We start from the raw sequence: 17686 nt of genomic DNA on the forward strand, positions 1-17686 counted from the left end.
TGGGGAGCCCTGCTAAGAGCCACAAGAATGCATTTAGGTGGTTTCTTGGGACAGGCCCATGCCATACAACATGGCTGGGCAAGCCAGGGGATCCTCCCTGCACAATAACCCTCCCTTAGAGGGTGGCAGCACCAGGCCCTCATGGCTTCACCCTTTACCCCAAGAGGTAGGCAGGGGACTTGGCTACAGCCGGGTTGATTGCAAGGATTTGAACCCACAGCCATCTTGCAGCAGAAGAAGAGTGAAGAACTCAGTTGCTTTTGAAGGATAATGATTTTACTGCTTTTCGCTGCTGGCTATTCATGAATGCTGTGTTGTAAATGTTTTACTCTAAATATCTTAATGTTTGGACTATCAATAAATACTCCTTTTTTCAGCGGGCCTCATTACGAGTCTAGCGGTAAAACCCGGCAGGCTGCCGCCGGACTCGTGGGGATTTACCGGCTCCGGACTTGCCGGATTTACCAGGGCATTACCGGGGCATTCTGTAAATCCCCATTCCCATGGAGTCCTATGGGAGTGGAAACACCAGCACTATCTAGTAATGCTGCCGGGGTTTCCACATCCGTCTGCGGCCGGTGGCGTAATGCCTGCAAAGTCAGACCTGCCGGGTTTAACACCACATGGCCACAGAACTTGTAGTTAGCCGGTCTGGAAAACGGTGCCGGTACGGTTTTACCGGCACCGTTATATCCGGACTGGATAACTTGTAATGAGGGCAACAGTGTCTCTGGTGAAGGTTTGTTTGATGTGGCTTGTACCTTCTCTAACTATGCCCTTGCTGTAATGACATGCATGCACAACATATAAAGGAGATGTTGATGATTATAGGTCATGGGCCTGTGGAATTGAAGCATGCTAATCATGTCTGCACAGTTTCAGTGCAACCATTTGCAAATCTGGCTGGCTAACGGGTGCTCAAACATCTTGGCATTGCTGTGGTTAAAAAGAACCTGCAATTCGCTGAGTATCACGGGCTCATGCAGCAATCCCCTGAGCTGGACATTGTGTCGCCCACAGCGGCGTAGAAGCCCATGGTGAACGAAAGCCTTCAAAAGCAGATAAGTAGGGTGTGTGCCCCTTTGCCATGACCAAATGAACAGTCCAGGCTCTTGGGGAGTAGGACTATGATGACCCCTTGCCTGATCTCCCCCAGGATGTTGAGCATGCAGCCAGCCTGGCTCATGTGCGGAGGGTCAAACATTGATTGTGACAAAGTAAAGAATCCAAAAATAAAGTGTACAAAAAACAAAGAATTTGCTGGGAGAGCATTGTAGTGGCAGAGGAATGTACAAGGCAGACAGATGGAGGGGACATCATCTCCTATGCTAATGTTGCACCAGCTGAGGTATTTTGGAGACAAAACATAAGGCAAAAGGCAAAGGTTAATAGTCAATGTGGAATTACATTGAAATGGAAAGAGGGTTGGTATTATTTGCATCAGGCACTATGTACTTAATAAAAGGTATACATTGTGACTTTTTTCTTTTAAGGCAGAACTTAAGGGTACTCTTTGTTTTGCTGCATGATATTAAGACATCGAACCTGCAAAACAAAAGAGGTGATGGCTGGAAGGTTTAGAGTTAATCTTGACCTCTGGTATTTCTCTGTGCATCCCTCCAGACCATTGTTATTCGCCTGCCAAGCCATTACAAAAGGGGAAAGACAATTTGCAAATCAGGCTTGGTCCCACCCCCAAAGGGGCAGTTCAGCCCAAACTGCCTGGTCACATCCCTTCTGCATGTGACCACAAGCATCCCCAGACATGTTTTGGCCTTGTTGGCTCTCATCAGTGAAGAGTAGCTTGGCTCTCTAAGTCCAGCAGGCACGGGACCAACGTAAGGGCATGCCCTTCCAACCCGGGGTGACTAAGCAAAACAAAAAGAGGTGATGGCAGGAAGGTTTAGAATTAATCTTGACCTCTGACATTGCTCTGGGCATCCCTCCAGACCATCGGTCTTCGCCTGCCAAGCCATTACAAAAGGGAAAAGACACTGCAAATCAGGCTTAGTCCGACTCCAAAAGGGTGAGTCCAGCCCAAACTGTTTGGTGACATCCCTTCTGCACGAGACTACAAGCATCTCCAGACATGTTTCAGCCTCGTTGGGCCTCCTCATTGAAGTGGCTTGGGTCATTAGGCCCAGCGAGCACAGGACCCACGTTATGATGTTATAAAGACATAGAACCTGTGCGGATACCTATGCAGATAGATACCTGGAGGGCTGAGCTCTGCGCAGAAGGAATGCCATATACAGGCCATCAGGCGGAGCTCTGCGCAGAAGGAATGCCATATATAGGCCATCAGGCGGACAGCAACATCTTCATAAATAAGTCAGGACATGAGGACCCAGGAGGATATAGCTCCCATTCCATCACCACCCTACAGACTCCCTGAACAGCAGAGATGATAACCAAGATTAAGGAGATGCTGGACCTGGGCTCATTCTGATTGATCTCCTTCCTGCACCTTATGACCAGAGTTGCTGACTGTTGTGTGCCATATGCACACAATTTCAGGGACTTCACTTTTAAACAACCTTTGTTTTATATGACTGCTCAGGCTAGATACATTTTTCACAGGTGTTGCGTCCACACAGCAGTCTGGGTCTCACTGTAAAGGTATGTGCTTGTGTGCACCGCAAGAATTCGAATGCAATGGCCATGTTGCAGGTCAAGGAAGATGGAGGCAACTGGATGCAGAGGTGGCAGCTGTTTGGAATGTTCCAAGCCCTCAACACATCTTCACTGCAAGTCTTTCTGGGAACCAGTTCGTCATCAACTACAGCAACTTGGTGACCCCTTCAATGATCTGTTAAAGAGGTTCATGTTGGCTGCTTGAACAAATGATTGCAAACCCTAGCCAGAGATTTTCACTGTCAGAGATAAATGATGCCAAGACTGAGAAGGAATCGTGGGACATGGCCTGTGCCTCCCAGAAGCTCCAGCCATGGCTGTTTGGTAGCCACTTTACGCGGCGCTCATCTGACAGGGCATGTTGGCTCAGAACCAACAAAGCCTTGGCATGGTGGTCATTCCTTGTTGAAAAACTCTGCCTAAGATTGGTAGGGGGATGTGCTGTAGCTAGGACGTCTCTGAGGCCTCCTTTACTCGGGTAGGGCTTTGGAGAGCTCATGTTATCCCACCCCTCTTTTCATGTCAGAGGATAATGGGTGGGGATAAGGGAGCTAAAGACATTCGCAGGTGCCCCCCATGAGTGTGTCCATATCTGTCTGTCCATTCATTTCTGTTGCCTGTGTATTAGGTATTTATTTTTTTTATTTTATGTCTGCATTTGTTACAGCGTGCTGAACCTTTGGGTATCTGGGTGCTCGTTACATTGATAGATCAGGAGAAAGAAACAGTTGAAGAAGAGGGGATGCGAGGGATGTTAGGGGGTACAAAGAAGGTCAAGTATAATAGTTTCACTACACTGAGTAGCAATTGGTGAATGATCAAGTCTAGGAGCATGGAGCTTTAAGTGAACAGCCAGGTCTTTAGGTTTTTTCTGAATTCCCAGTATGAAGGCTCCTTTCTCAAGTCAATGGGGAGATTGTTCCATAGTTTTGTGGCCACAACATGGAAGCTCGAGCCTCCAGCGGATTTGCGTCTGAAGCTGGGGACTTTGACCGGGTGGTAGTTCGCAGATCTGAGTGGGCACGCGGGGGTGTATCTTTCTGTATGGTGATAGGGGTAGGCTGGGGCAGTGTTGGAGAGGCCTGAATGAGTAGGGTGAGTGGTGACTCTAAGGCGAATCCCTTGAGCTGATAACCAGATAGAAGTACTATGGCATCACCTATGACAATGCAGGACTGCCTCCTCCCCTATAGACGTTTAGCCACAGAGATTATGATCCTTCTGGGAAGGTGGATGGACAGAAATACCCTAAAGGGGGTCTTACAGCTGGTACTCACTGTTTACTGTGAGATGCACCAGCATTAATGGGTGAGTTAATTCTCAAAGGACAAGTCCCAGCAGAAACCTAATGAGTGGGAAACCAGAGTGGAATCCTGCCCTGCCTCACCTCTTCCCCCCACTGAAATTTTACAAACTCCCAGGTCCAACTTGGGTCCTTCCTTTCCTCTATCTCACTCTCTGCCCGTGGTGTTCCCCAGGGGTCTAACCTCTCTCCGTGGCTGTTCAGCCAATACTTGGCACCTTTCACCCACTGCATTGCCTCTCTCTGCTCCAACTTTCAGTGCTATGCGGATAACACTCAACTTGTTTCCAGGCTCCCATCTGCCACCTCTTCTCCTTCTCTCATCCCTGCCTGTCTATCTGCCATGCAGGAGTGGTGTGCCACCAACAATCTCTGCCTTAATGCCAGTAAGATGGTGATTACCTCATCGGCACACCAGCACCCTCCTTTCCTGTCACTCTCTGGCTGGCCTCCTTTGGCCCTCTTCCTGCTCTCACCTGTGAAGTTAAGAACCTCAGGGTCATCTTCGACTCCATCCTCTCCTTTTATCCTCACATCTCTGAAGTCTCTAAGAAGTCAAACTACCAACTGCACCTCCTCAGAGGTATTCTTCCTTTCCTCTCCTTACCCCAGAAGCTCACTGTCTCTAGAGCTCTGATTCTCTCTAGGCTGGATTACTGGAACAGCCTCTTTCTAAATCTGCCTGCTTCTACTCTCCGCCCTCTGCAACTCATCCAGAACAGGACTGCGAAAGTTGTCCTTGGCTTCAAGCCCAGGGATCGTATCTCTCCAGCACTGAAATCTCTGCATTGGCTCCCGGTGGCTGCAAGGTTTAAGTTCAAGACCCTCTGCATTGTCCACAACGCCTTCTGGGGCCTCGGGCCTCAATACCTCCAACTCTCTCTTCATAAATACCTTCTTACTCGAGCTATTCGCTCCTCCACCTCCAACTCCCCCAAGGTCAGTCGCTTCTCCAAGCAACAAGTTGGTGGTAGATCTTTCTTCGGGTGGGGCCTCCCTCTGGAACAGCCTCCCTGCCTCCCTAAAACTTGAGGAGAACCATCTCCGGTTTCGGAAGCACCTCAAGACCTTCCCCTTTGCTTCTGCCTTCTCTCTTCCTCTCCCCTGCTGATTTCCTGTCTGATACTGCACTGGTCACCTGGCTACCCTCTGATGTTGGGCCTAGGTCCCTGCCCGCCCAGTTGCACCCCTGCACTGCCTCCCAGCAACCCTTGCACTTGGGTCTGTATCTGAAACCCTACAGTCTCCCTACCAGCACTTTTAGACAACTGCTGTCTGCACTTACACTTGCGCCTGCCACCTGCTGACCACACTTCTTGTTATTGTTTTGATCCCATGTACAACACTGACCCCTTCCCTTTCCCCTGGCACTTTTCCCCCTCCCCTGCACTTGCGCGATCTCAATGCCAGTTAGCCTAGTAAGATCGTTGTCTCTGTCCTGCCTCTGTTCCATCTTCCTTGCCTTGTCGCGTCTTGAAACACTGTATAGGCACGTTACAAATGCCATAGCATATCATATCTCTGAAAGTGGCAGGGAATGAGGAAGTGATTCTTAAAGGCTTCATTAGAATGCCACTGGACCGGCTTATGAGGCATCTTCCATGGGCTTCTGGTAGGAGAAGCGAAGGGAATAGTAGATTCTAGCAGAGCTATTACAAGGGACCAACCCGGAGTCCTGTGTGGCGGAAAAGGAGGGATGTCAAATGTATCCCCAGGGTATGTAGAGGGCTATTCTTGCACGGGTGACAATGCTGCCCACTGGGACATTTAGAGGTGCATTCCTAAGCAATGTGCATCAGAGAAGCAAGGGTTCCTGAGGGTGGCCCACAGGGATATACAGAGGCACATCCCAGAACAGTGCGCAGCAGAGAAGCAAGGATGCCACGGGTGCCAAGACGTATTTACAGGGTGCCAACCCTAAGTAGTGTGATGCTGAGAAGCATGAATCCTGTGGGGTATGGGGTGGGGACAGAGGGATATAAAGAGCACAATGATTGAGTTGGGTAAACCAGAGCAGCAGAGATCACGAGGGTGCCCACAGGAATATAGAGAAGGCTGTTCTGGCAGGGTTTCTGAGGGTGCCCACACGGACATACAGAGGGCCATCCCTGAGCAGTGGGTATTGGAAATGAGGCATCCCATGCATGCACATAGGGATATACACAGTGGTTCTCAAACCTCGTAAAGTAGTGAGATAGGGACTGCAGGATTCCCATGGGTAAATAAACGTGGTAATTTCCTGACCACGTGAACCAGTGAAGCAGGGACTCGGGGGTTCACTGGGATATAGTGGGTCAACCCTGAACCTTGCACAGCAGTGCATAGGAGATGACTGTGGCCACCCAGGCTATGCAAATGGTAGTTTTTGAACTGTGTTCACCAGAGAGGCACGGATCACTGGATGTCCGTGTGGATATGCAGATAACATGCACACAGCAAGACTGGATTTCCTTGGGATTATATAGATATAAAGCACAGAAATGACATAGCTTCTACTGATCTGGAATGGTTGGTTCTTGGTTAAATGGTTGTAAAATAGTTGGTTGAGTCTTGAATGGCTAGTGGTTGCTTGGTTGGTCATTGTTGGTTTGGTTGCCTTCTTGTTGGTGGTTAGGCTGGATGTGAGTGGCTGGTTTATGGATTGTGTGGTTGTTTGGTTGGATGACTGTCACTGGAGATTTCCCCAAATGCCCTCATAAGAGTAACTCTGTTCTACCCCTTTCTGACATGATGAAGCTGGAAGTCCAGCAAAGGGAACATTATACATGTCATTCTTCCACTGAATGAAGGTCCAGAGTGCGACACTCACCCGTATGTCATCAGGGTCCAGGCTGTGCTCGCTCCAGGCTGACGTAATGCTGCTGTTCAGGTACGATCCAGAGCGCCGCAGGTCCAGCTCATCCTCATACACCTCAGCTGCAATCTCCTCCCGCAGTGGAGATCCAGCATGCAGGAACTGCAAGAAGTGAGAGACACAACACCTCCAAATGATAGGAGCCCAGATCTGAGCATGGACGCCCGGTGATAGAGCAGGCATTATCAAGAGACGAGAGGGCACAGATAAGACCACGAAACGCTCAAACAAGAGCTATTGATGAAAGCAAGAGACAGAGATTGGGAGAGCCACAAGCTGGACAAACAGTACTCCAAGACAGAAATAGGAACCACACTTTATAGAAAGACGCACACTATTGGGAGACCCACAAAGGAAACAGCCACAAGGGGAACATCGAGGGATACTAGGGAAGGCCCCAGGAAGATCATGAGAGGCCACAGGGAAACAGAGGGAAAGTCATGCAGAAGACAGAGACGCCACCACTATGTACGAGGTTGATTGGGGAAGTCTTCAGGAAGACCAATGAGGGAAACAAAGGAAAGATCCAGAGAGCCACAAGGGTCAAATAGCCCTAGGAGGAATCGCGACAAAGGGTGTTAAACCCCAACATGTGGCAAACCCCAGAATGAACCAAGTGTAGTCTCCAGTTATAGTCATAGGAGAGACCTTTAAAAGCCCCAGGAAGAGCTGTGATGAGGGCCAAGGAAGACTTAACGGCAGCCGTGAGAGGGAACAAAAGCAGCCCAGGGAGTGTTTTGAGTTAGATTGTGAGCCACAAGGGTGACCAGGCGAGGTTCCAGTGAGCTGTATTAGGGCAGCCAAGAGCGACCCCCGTGAGAGGCCAAAGGGAGACCAGGAAAGGCTTAGCACCATAATGGAAACCAAGAGCATAGTTGGTCCACCCCCTCATTTCTCCAGGGGAAACAGTGGCGTCCTTCCTATGCTTCCATGATTCCCAAGGGGATAGAGGACACTTTCACTCTGTGATTCCAGTGAACATCCTCCTTTATGGTTCTTTATGGTTCTAAGGAGGAAACTCTCTTATGAGGTGCCTCTTGCGTGCTTGAACAAAGGGGTCTCTTGTATGTTTCCACAAAGGGGCCTCTCATGAGCTTTCAGAGGGAATGAGGCCCACTCTGAAGGGGTAAGGGAGCTTTACACTCAGATAGTTGGGGTTGGAGGGTGAAACAAGATGATAGAACTCAAACAGGTAGAACACTCCAAAGCATGGTATAGGCTGATGGTGTGAGAGGTGAAAGCTCAGAGTGCAAGGTCAATACTATGAGAAATAATAGGTTACAACAAAGGGTGCATAGGTCAGGGGTGAAAGGTCTGAGGGTAAGGATTGTAGCCTAAGGATTATGGTGAGAGAAGGTTACAAGAATTGAAAGGCCAGAAGGTGCAGTTTACAAGTTCAAATGTCAAATAATGAGGTCTGCAGGGTGGGAGTGAAAGGTTTTAGAGAGGTTTATGGGGCCAGGGGTCAAATGTAAGAGAATGGAGTGCATAGGGTGGTAGGTGAAATGTCAGGGTGAGAATATCATTGGGGTTGGAAGGTCACATGGTGAAGTTTATATTGTGAGGTAAGAGGTCAGATGGTGAAATATGTAAGGTCAGAGCTGAAAGGTGAGATTAATCGGCTGAAAGGTGAAAGGACAAGGCATGAGTTTTATAATATGAAAGATGGGTGGTGAGAAGGAGGTTTTGTGGGTCTAGACATCTATGAGTAGAATTCTCGGTTTACAGATGAGAAGTGAAAGGTTATGGATTGAGATTCATAGGGTAAGGGGCACAAGATGAGATGTAAAAGAGAGAGGTGAAAGGTCAAAAGGTGATGTTTAAGGGGTGTGTGAATTCCAGGCATTACCTTGGGTATGAAGAGCAGGGCCAGCGTCAGAGTGATGGTGACATGAGTGTGAATGAAAAACAGCAGCAGCGTCCAATCAGGGTGCAGTGTGGGGACCATGAGAAACCTGCAGATGGGAGGCAGGGGAGAGAGGGGTCATTCTTCACCCAACAGTGCTCGCGGACCATTCACGGAGTGTCAATGTACGGAAGGCTATTTATTAAACCATCTCTGCCCCATACGTCTATTCCTGACCCCTTTACCAGTCGCTTCTCATGACCTATCTCTGCTCTGTTGGGTATTCCTGACCCATCACTACCCTCCTATACCTTTCAGTCACATCATTGCCATTCAGAACATTCCCAGCTCAGCAGTACATCGATTGTGTACATTTCCACTCAGATTAGATTTCTAAACTAACTTTGGGGCTAACTGTATGTTCATTTCTATACATTGTGTACTTTTTTTACTTCCTTGTTATAGTTCTTTTAGTCATTTCAGTTCGGTACTTTTAAAACAAATATTACTTTCTCCTTTTTCAAAGAGTCCTTGATTTGGTGCCTTTAGCCTGGACAAAGAGAGTTGTGTTGTCTTTTCTCCTTGCGTTAAAGGCCTGCTGGCACCACTAACAGCACTAAACCTTTCATCTGGTAGGAGGCTTGAGTAGGGGCCCTACAGGTCTATATGGGACCTCATAGGACAGGACAGTGTCTCAGAGCATCTTCAAATGGTCCCTAATCTCCATACGAAAGTTCAAGTGATGGCCTGCTACGCATACAGGTAAAACACAGTAGAGTCTGGGGCCAAAGTGGCAGTACAAGGATTCTTTCTTCACAACAGCAACAAATGTCCCTCTCTTTCAACTATGATTAAACTCGATTCTAGGTCTCTATTGTCCATGGCCTCTACTGGTCTCACTTGTTGATGTCTACTGTTGTTCTCATTGGCTGCTGGTCTCTATTGCAGTTCTCTACTCTTGGCTTCTATTGTTGGCCTCTATTGTTGCTCCATGTTTTTGGCCTATAGACCTAGACTCTACTCTTGGCCTCTCTTGTTGGTCTCTGCCGACAGTGTCTGTTAATGATCGCTTGTATTGGCTTCTTCTGTTAGTTTATTACTGGCTTGTATTGCTCATCTATGTGCAGTTGGTCATTATTATTTGTCTTTATTGTTGGTCTGCCTGTACTGTGGATCTCTACTGTTATCCTTTATTATTGGCCTGTACTGATATTCTCTATTGTTTGTATTACTATGTATTTTATTGTTGGTTTTGTAATCTGTTTTTATTTAAATATAATTGTATTGTGGCTATATGTGGAATGGTTCTATGAAACTAACAACACATATTAAATACATTTAGTAAAATCGTTGTCCTTGGTCTCCATTGTTGGTTGCTATTGTTGGTCTACAGTAAAAGTAGAAAACTTCCCCCTCAGGCACTGAGGGTTGGGGGGGACTGCTACTCTGTTGCGCAACCACACGAAATATTGCTCTAATGTTCAACCCAAAAATGTCATAGCTGCAGGGTTTACCAATCTAGGCCCAGAGTCCCTTATGAGCCTAACAAATGGTATGACAACAGACAGGATATTGGTTCAACCTCTGTGCATAGACCATTAATACATCCTTTACTTTCCTGCCAGAACATACTAATCACCAATTGAAATTAAATCTCAACGTGAAGAATCGATTGGAATCTTTCATTTGCGAGAATTGGAAATAATACCAATACCTATTGATAAGATTGTATATTGCAGCAAGGATTGATTAATGGTCTATGCGCAGCGGTTGAACCAATATCTTGTCAGTTCTTGTTGGTCTGTCGGCACTATTGGGCTCTACTGTTGTCCTTGGTTGTTCACATCTGTTGTACTTTAATATCGGTGAGCCCATTTTGGTGGTCAGTCATGCGGGTCTCATTTTTGTTAGCCTCTATGGTAGGTCTATATTGTCTGTCTTTATTGTCAACCTGTCCTTATCGTCAGGTCTCTACTGTTGACTTATATTATTGACCTCTATTGTTAGCCCCTACTGTTTACCATTACTCTCTACTGTTGGTCTCTATTGTACGTCTCTACTGTTGGTTCATGCTATAGATATTTACTGCATGTCTATCCTGTCAGCATGTATTGTAAATCTCCATTATTTGCCTCTGTTATTTGTCTCTTTTGTTGGCCTGTTTCAGGTCCCTATTAATGCTCTCAATGGTTGATCTATGCTAAAGAGCTCAATATCAGCTCCCTGTTGTCGGCTTCTACAGTTCCTCGCTACTGTTTGTCTGTACTCCTGGTCTGTCTGTACTGCTGGTCTCCATTATTTTCCTCGGCTGTCAGCCTCTAATATTGGTCTTTTATATAAATCTCTATTGTAGCTGTCCACTGTTGGCCTCTACTACTGGTATTTATTGTTGGTCTCTATTGTTGGTCACTATAGGTGGCCTCTATTGCTGGTCTACTATGAAATGTCTATCTTAGGCACATACTGTTGGCATTTGTTGCTGGTCAGTCTGTATTATTGGTCTCAATTGTTGGTCTGGGTATTCTTGCTGCTGGTGGCGGCGGCTGGGGCGCAGGCACTGGGCTAGATCAGCTACTGGGAGCTGCCCTAGAATAGGTCCTTCTCTAACCAGGACCTACGGTCATACTCACCTGACAACATGAAAGGTGGCAGATATCACCATTTCATTGTGGAGGGCCACACCCATGTAGCGAGGCTCGTGGAAGGCCGATGGCACCGTTCTGGTGGCATAGCACAAGAAGCTCCCCCAGCACAGGAAAAGGAGCTCAGCTGCAAGGAGAGGAGACAGGGATAAGGTACACTGATGGGACAGAGGGTAACAATAGAAACATGTGTCAGCTCCAAAAATATCAGCACAAGAGACTGGTTCAACTTCAGAGATGTGTTAGCAACAGGGAAGTGGATCAGAAACTGAGCCAATGTCATCAACTAGGTGAGGGGTTAGCAACAGAAGAAGGGGTCAATGTCAGAGGTGAGGGTCCATAACAAAGCCAATGTGCTATCAATAGAGACAGAAAAACACAAAACTGAGAGGTAATATTGATGGGGCAAAACCAAAAAGATGTTAATCATAAGGAAGGAGGCAGTCATACAGAAACCACACATATCCTAAGTAGCGCTGATTCTTACATTTTGAAAAACGTATTTCTGTGAAAAGCACTTTGTCTTTAAAAAGGGTGGGGGGGGTCCTGCACGATAAATCTATCCTTAAACAAATATGTGTTAAACAATATAGTGTTACTATAAAACGTAAGGGGGGGGGGGGTGGGGCTAGTATTCTTGGGTGTTCTATCATTATGAACACATGAATAAGAGGGCTTGTCCAATGTTTTTTTCACTTTTAGGAAGTGATGCATGGTGCACTTCTTTTAAAGTGCTCTCTTTCACTTGCCTCTGGCTAATTCTCCTGCCGCCTGCCTGGGATATATCTTCTTATTTTTGGCAACACTTAGTGAAATACATACAGTACCGTGAACACAGGCAATATGTAAGCAGCAATACAGCACCAGGCATGGACGAGCCATTATCAGGCGGTCAGACACAGAATAGTGGGTGCTCAGACATCAGTGTAATAATAGCATAGTAACCTACATCCGTACATTCGTTGCCAAGTCTATTCGGCACTCTGACCAAATGTCTTTAGGGCGGCTGACACTTGGAAGTAAGGTCATATACAGTTCTTCGTTGTCATTTGCCCAAATAACATCCTGCAATCATGCTGCACCCGTGGCCGGTTCCTTCCAAGTCCATTTCAATAGTATCGCCCTTTTGGCCAAAAGCAATCCAAGGTTCAAGAATCTGCACCTGGTAGACGCCATGGTACGACGTTCTTTCATCGTCAGGCATTTCAAAGCCTGCAGTTTAAACATGTTTGCCAGTTCATCAAATGTTGGGGGGCGGGGGTGGGAAAGGGCAGATAAGTGGTTGGGGGGGTTAGGTAAAAACAGGTGCAGGAGGTGGGGACTGGCGGGGGACAGTTTTGAAATGCCTGACGATGAAATGACACAGAACCGACGCCATCTTGCCCGTATAGCCTAGTATGCAATCACGTGGGGTTAGCGCCAGCTGCTGGCCAAAGAGGTCTGACAGAACTGCAATAATGGAGCACCAGAACCCATGCAGTTGCAACCATAGCATGTGCAACAGAGTTGCATTTGCTGTATGGCATCTGGGGCACTCGGCCACTGTGTTAGTTTGGAATAGCCCTGTTCTACAGGGAGAGTAATATAGTCTATTAACGCCCTGATGCCCTTGGGTCTGGTGCGCATTACAAATAAATAATCAATTAACAAACAAACAACAAACCTTAAAGTGTATCAGACACTGTTTGGAATTCAGAGATGCCCCTTTCGTTGGGTTGCATATAGCCTTCCATTGTGGGTCTGTAGAGTCTGCCTGGAGATCTGCACTCCATTTAGCGCGGGCCTTCATGACCGCACGGTGTACATGCTTTGTGCCAGTTTATATAATGTAGAAATGCTCTTCTTGCCCAGTGAGGGGAGTAGTATGTACGATAGGCATGCATGCAGGGATGGCTCCTCACAGGCTCAGACTGGCCTATAGGGCAACAGGGCAACGCCCGAACCAAAACCACAAAATTCTGGTGCCTGCTCAGGCCAGTGCAACAGATGAACAAGTTACTTTCTTACCTGGTAACGTTCTTTCGGTGGGATGGTCCGACGACGTATTCCATATCTATGACAGGTAATGTCCACAGCTGTGCTGCTTCGGAAAATCTTTGGCGTCTGCGTCCTGCGTCGATGACATCGATGCGCCATCCCCGAGGACCTCCTCCGATGGCCGACGTCACCTGATGTGATAAGTAGGACGCACGACGCCCATAGCCTCAGTTATAGTTTTTTCCCAGAACGTGTGCCATCAGTTTTCTGCCAGTCAGACACACAAGGCCTTGCGGAACGCAAGCTGCAATCGCAAAAGAAATTCTGCAGCGGGGAAGGCAGGGAGGGAGCGATATGTGATACGTCGTCGGACCATCCCATCGAAAGAACGTTACCAGGTAAGAAAGTAACTTGTTCTTCGAGGGGACTGGGTCCTCCGACGTATTCCATATCTATGACAGATTCCCAAAGCAGTACCAAGCAAGGAGGTGGGAAAGAATTTAGAATACAAATTTAGCATGCCCAATCAAATTGCGGAATAGAGAACTGCATTGCCAAAGGCCAGATCTTGCCCTCTGATGGAATCAAGGGAATAGTGACATACAAAAGTATGTACTGAAGCCCAGGTGGCTGCATCACAGATGTGACGAATAGGAACTCCCCTCTGTAGGGCAGTAGACGCAGCCACTCCTCTGGTAGAATGGGCCCGCAAGCCAGCCGGAGGGTCCTTACCCACCAAACGGTAACACTCGGAGATAGCTAAAATAATCCAACGAGACAAAGTCTGTTTCGTCACAGCTTGTCCCAAACGCTTCCCAGCGTAACCAATGAAAAGTTGATCGTCCACTCTGACCCGGGACATGCGCGAAATATAAACGCTCAAAGCTCTCCGAGGATCAAGCCTATGGAGCCTCTCCTCTTCCTTACCAGGATGTGGAGGAGGATAGAACGCCGGAAGAACAACCTTCTGGCTCAAATGAAAATCCGAAACCACCTTTGGGAGAAAAGAAGGACGAACTCTAAGGACAACCCTGTCCTTGTGAAACACAGTGAAGAGTGGCTTAACTGAAAGTGCCTGTAACTCACTCACTCTGCGAGTGGAAGTAACCGCAACCAAAAACACAGTTTTCAGAGTCAACAGCCTCAAAGGGCAAGAATGTAAAGGCTCAAACGGAGCACCCATAAGAAACTTAAGAACAAGGTTCAAATCCCAACCTGGCACCAAAAAAGGTGACGGAGGGAACACATTAGTGAGCCCTTTCAAAAACTGCGAAATTAAAGGAATCTTAAAATAGGAACACTCTTCAGACGAGCGCTTAAATATGGACAGCGCCGCCAGGTAACCTTTAATGGTCCCCACTTGCAAGCCCCTGTGGGCCAAAGAAAGCAAAAAAGACAAAACCATGGGAATGTCGCATTCAAAAGGATCCACATTCTGAACTCTGCACCAGTCGCAGAACTTTCTCCAACGGCAACGGTACAGAGATTTTGTTGCCGGCCGCCTGGCCGAGAGCAACACCTCCATCACGTCTTCAGGGAGGTCCCAATCCTTATACCTCAACCTTTCAGAAGCCAAGCGTGAAGATTGAGGGATCTGACCTCTGGATGGAGAACCTGACCCCCCTTCCCGTGAGAGCAGATCGTCTTGGTAGGGAAGACGACGTGGAGGGCAGATGGACAAGTCTAGAAGGTCCGGGTACCACGTCCTCCGGGCCCATGCCGGAGCAATGAGGATCATCCGGGAACCGAACCTCCGTAACCTCTGCAACACTTACGGGATGACGGGGACTGGAGGAAACGTGTACAGCAGTGGGAATGACCACTCCACCACGAACGCGTCTCCTAAGGCTCCTTTTGGAGGAAATTCCCGTGAGCAAAACCTTTCGCACTTCCGGTTGACACTGGAGGCGAAGAGATCCACTTGAGGGGTCCCCCAAAGGGCGAAGATCTCCAGGAGAATCTCCTGAGCCAGCTCCCACTCGTGAGAGATCGTGCTCTGCCTGCTCATAGCGTCCGCCGTCTCGTTGTCGTCTCCTGCCAGATGAACTGCCGAGATCGAAACTTCCTGCTGGGTGGCCCAGAACTCGAGCTGCATCGCCTCCCTGCACAGCGGAAGTGACACTGCCCCCCCCTTTTTGTTGAGGTAGTGCATGGCCACCGTGCTGTCCGTCAGAATCAGGACACTCTTCCCGCGCACATTCGGAAGAAAAGCCTTCAGGGCTAGCCTGACGGCCCTCAGCTCCAACAGATTGATATGGAGTCTGGACTCTGACGGAGATCAACGACCGCTGACTGTCAACTCGTTGGTATGAGCTCCCCATCCCGTGAGGGATGCGTCCGTCACGATCGTCACCTCCAGCCAGGGCAGCCAAAATGGGGCCCCCTTCATCAGATTGCCCTCGACGGCCCACCACAGAAGGTCCCGGGCTACCGAGGGCGGCACCTGAACAGGGTCCAACAGCCTGCCGGAGGACTGAGACCACTGGAGCTTGAGTGCCCACTGCAAAGACCTCATCCACAGGCGAGCCTCTGGCACCAGAAGAATGCAGGATGCGGCCGAGCAGTCTCAAGAACTCGGACGCTGGGAGATTCTGGGCAAACTGAAACTTGTGCACCATCTGCTGAATGTGAAGAGCCCTCACCTGAGGAGGAAAACACTGCCCCAGGGACGTGTCGAGCACTGCTCCGATGTACTGGAGCCGCTGCGTTGGTGTCAAATGGGACTTCTTTAAATTGAGGGAGAAGCCCAGCCTGTGAAGGGAGTGGCAGGTGACGGACAGATGATCCAGGACTTGCTCGGGAGAGCTCCCCCTGATCAACCAATCGTCCAGGTAGGGGTAGACGTGAATCCCCCCTTTCCTGAGATGCGCTGCCACCACCACCATGAGCTTGGTGAAAACCCTCGGGGCGGAGGTCAATCCGAACGGCAGGACCCGAAACTGAAAGTGCGAGTCGCCAACAGCGAACCTCAGGTACTTCTATGTGCTTGGGATGGATCAGCACATGGAAGTAAGCATCCTTGAGGTCGAGAGACACCCATTAGTCCTGAAGTTGAAGGGCCTGGAGGACTTGAGAAAGAGTCACCATCTTGAACTTGTCCTTCCTGGGGAGTTTGTTCAAACCGTGCAAGTCCATGATGGGTCTCAATCCCCCGTCTTTCTTTGAAATAAAAAAATAAGGGGAATACCATCCCTTTTTCCTCTCCGCTACAGGCACCAGTTCTATGGCGCCTTTCTCCAGCAGGGCTTGAATTTCCTGCGCAAGGAGCGGATCCGGACTCTTCAAAGAGAGGTTCTCTGGTGGATTGTCGTGAGGCCTCTGCCGAAAAGGAAGACAGTAGCCGTGGGTTATGATCTCCAGAACCCACACATCCTAAGTAATGGCTTGCCACTCTACAAGATGCTGTGCCAGCCTTCCCCCAAACCAGCGAACCATGGGACCTGGCCTCATGACTGAGTGGTAGCGGCTGCGGCGTTGCCTGAGGGCAAAGAGGCAACTGCCCGAGCGGCCTTGGCACCTCGAGTACCTTTGTTTCCACCTCTGGCACTCTTACGATGGCCTCTTTGACTGCTAGGTCCTCTCGCTTTACTGAAGGACGAGTAATAACGAAAGGAACCTCCCCTCCATTGCTGTCCCCAGGACGAAAAGGCGGAGGTTGGCAAACTGCAGCACCCAACGATTTCGCTGCAGCTTTGGAGGTCTGCAACCTCTCAAGGCTCTCGTCAGCCTTGCTGCCAAAAAGGTGTTCACCGTCAAAAGGCATGTGGAGGAGCCGGGACTGCACATCAGGAGCGAACCCAGACTTCCGCAACACGCAAATCTGCGCATTACGGTGCTCGCCGCCATGGACCGGCTGACACAATCCGCCAAGTCCAAACCCGACTGAACGGCCTCACACAGAGCATCCTTGCCATCCTGAACCATAGCAAGGAAACCATTCCGTTCGTCCCCTTCGGGAATATGATCAGCCGCTAATGCAACACAGTTCCACAGAGTGTGCGTGAAACGAGACAAGGCACATATGGAGTTGGCCGCCTGAAGCGCCATACCCCCGAAGAAAACACTTTCTTCGCCCAGCCGTCAAAACGTTTGTCGTCCCTATCCGGAGGGATGGTAGGATATGACGCCTGCTTTGCCGGGGCCGTAGCCGCCTGCACCACCAAACTCTCTGGGGTGGGGTGCCTAGACAAGTAGCAGGGGTCGCTACTGGCTGGACGGTATTTTCGCGACAAAGACTTGCCCACTGCCGGGAGACTCTCTGGAGCAGTCCAAGCCGCCGCCACTCTTCTCTGCAGAGCCATATGAAAAGGCAAAACCGGGTCAGTGAGTGGACCGAGATCAAGGATGTCTGTGAGATCATCCTGAACGAACTCCCCTGAAGGAGCTGACCAATCCGAGTACTCGGTAACCCGAGACATAAGGCGCCGATA

At 48.9% G+C, this 17686-nt stretch overlaps 1 protein-coding gene across 1 annotated transcript in view; it reads right to left on the reverse strand.

Moving 5' to 3' along the window:
* The window catches only part of GPR179 (G protein-coupled receptor 179), a 449627-nt gene that overhangs the window by 12202 nt on the left and 419739 nt on the right, over positions 1 to 17686 (reverse strand). The window contains exons 8-10 of the mRNA XM_069634662.1: positions 11268 to 11406; positions 8641 to 8746; positions 6747 to 6893 (exon numbers count right to left, since the gene is read on the reverse strand). Of these exons, the coding sequence (XP_069490763.1) occupies positions 6747 to 6893; positions 8641 to 8746; positions 11268 to 11406 (392 nt within the window). The remainder of the gene's footprint in view (positions 1 to 6746; positions 6894 to 8640; positions 8747 to 11267; positions 11407 to 17686) is intronic.

This window comes from Ambystoma mexicanum, chromosome 13 (assembly GCF_040938575.1).
Source record: "Ambystoma mexicanum isolate Mex_15411 chromosome 13, UKY_AmexF1_1, whole genome shotgun sequence".
In the NCBI taxonomy this organism is placed as follows: domain Eukaryota; kingdom Metazoa; phylum Chordata; class Amphibia; order Caudata; family Ambystomatidae; genus Ambystoma; species Ambystoma mexicanum.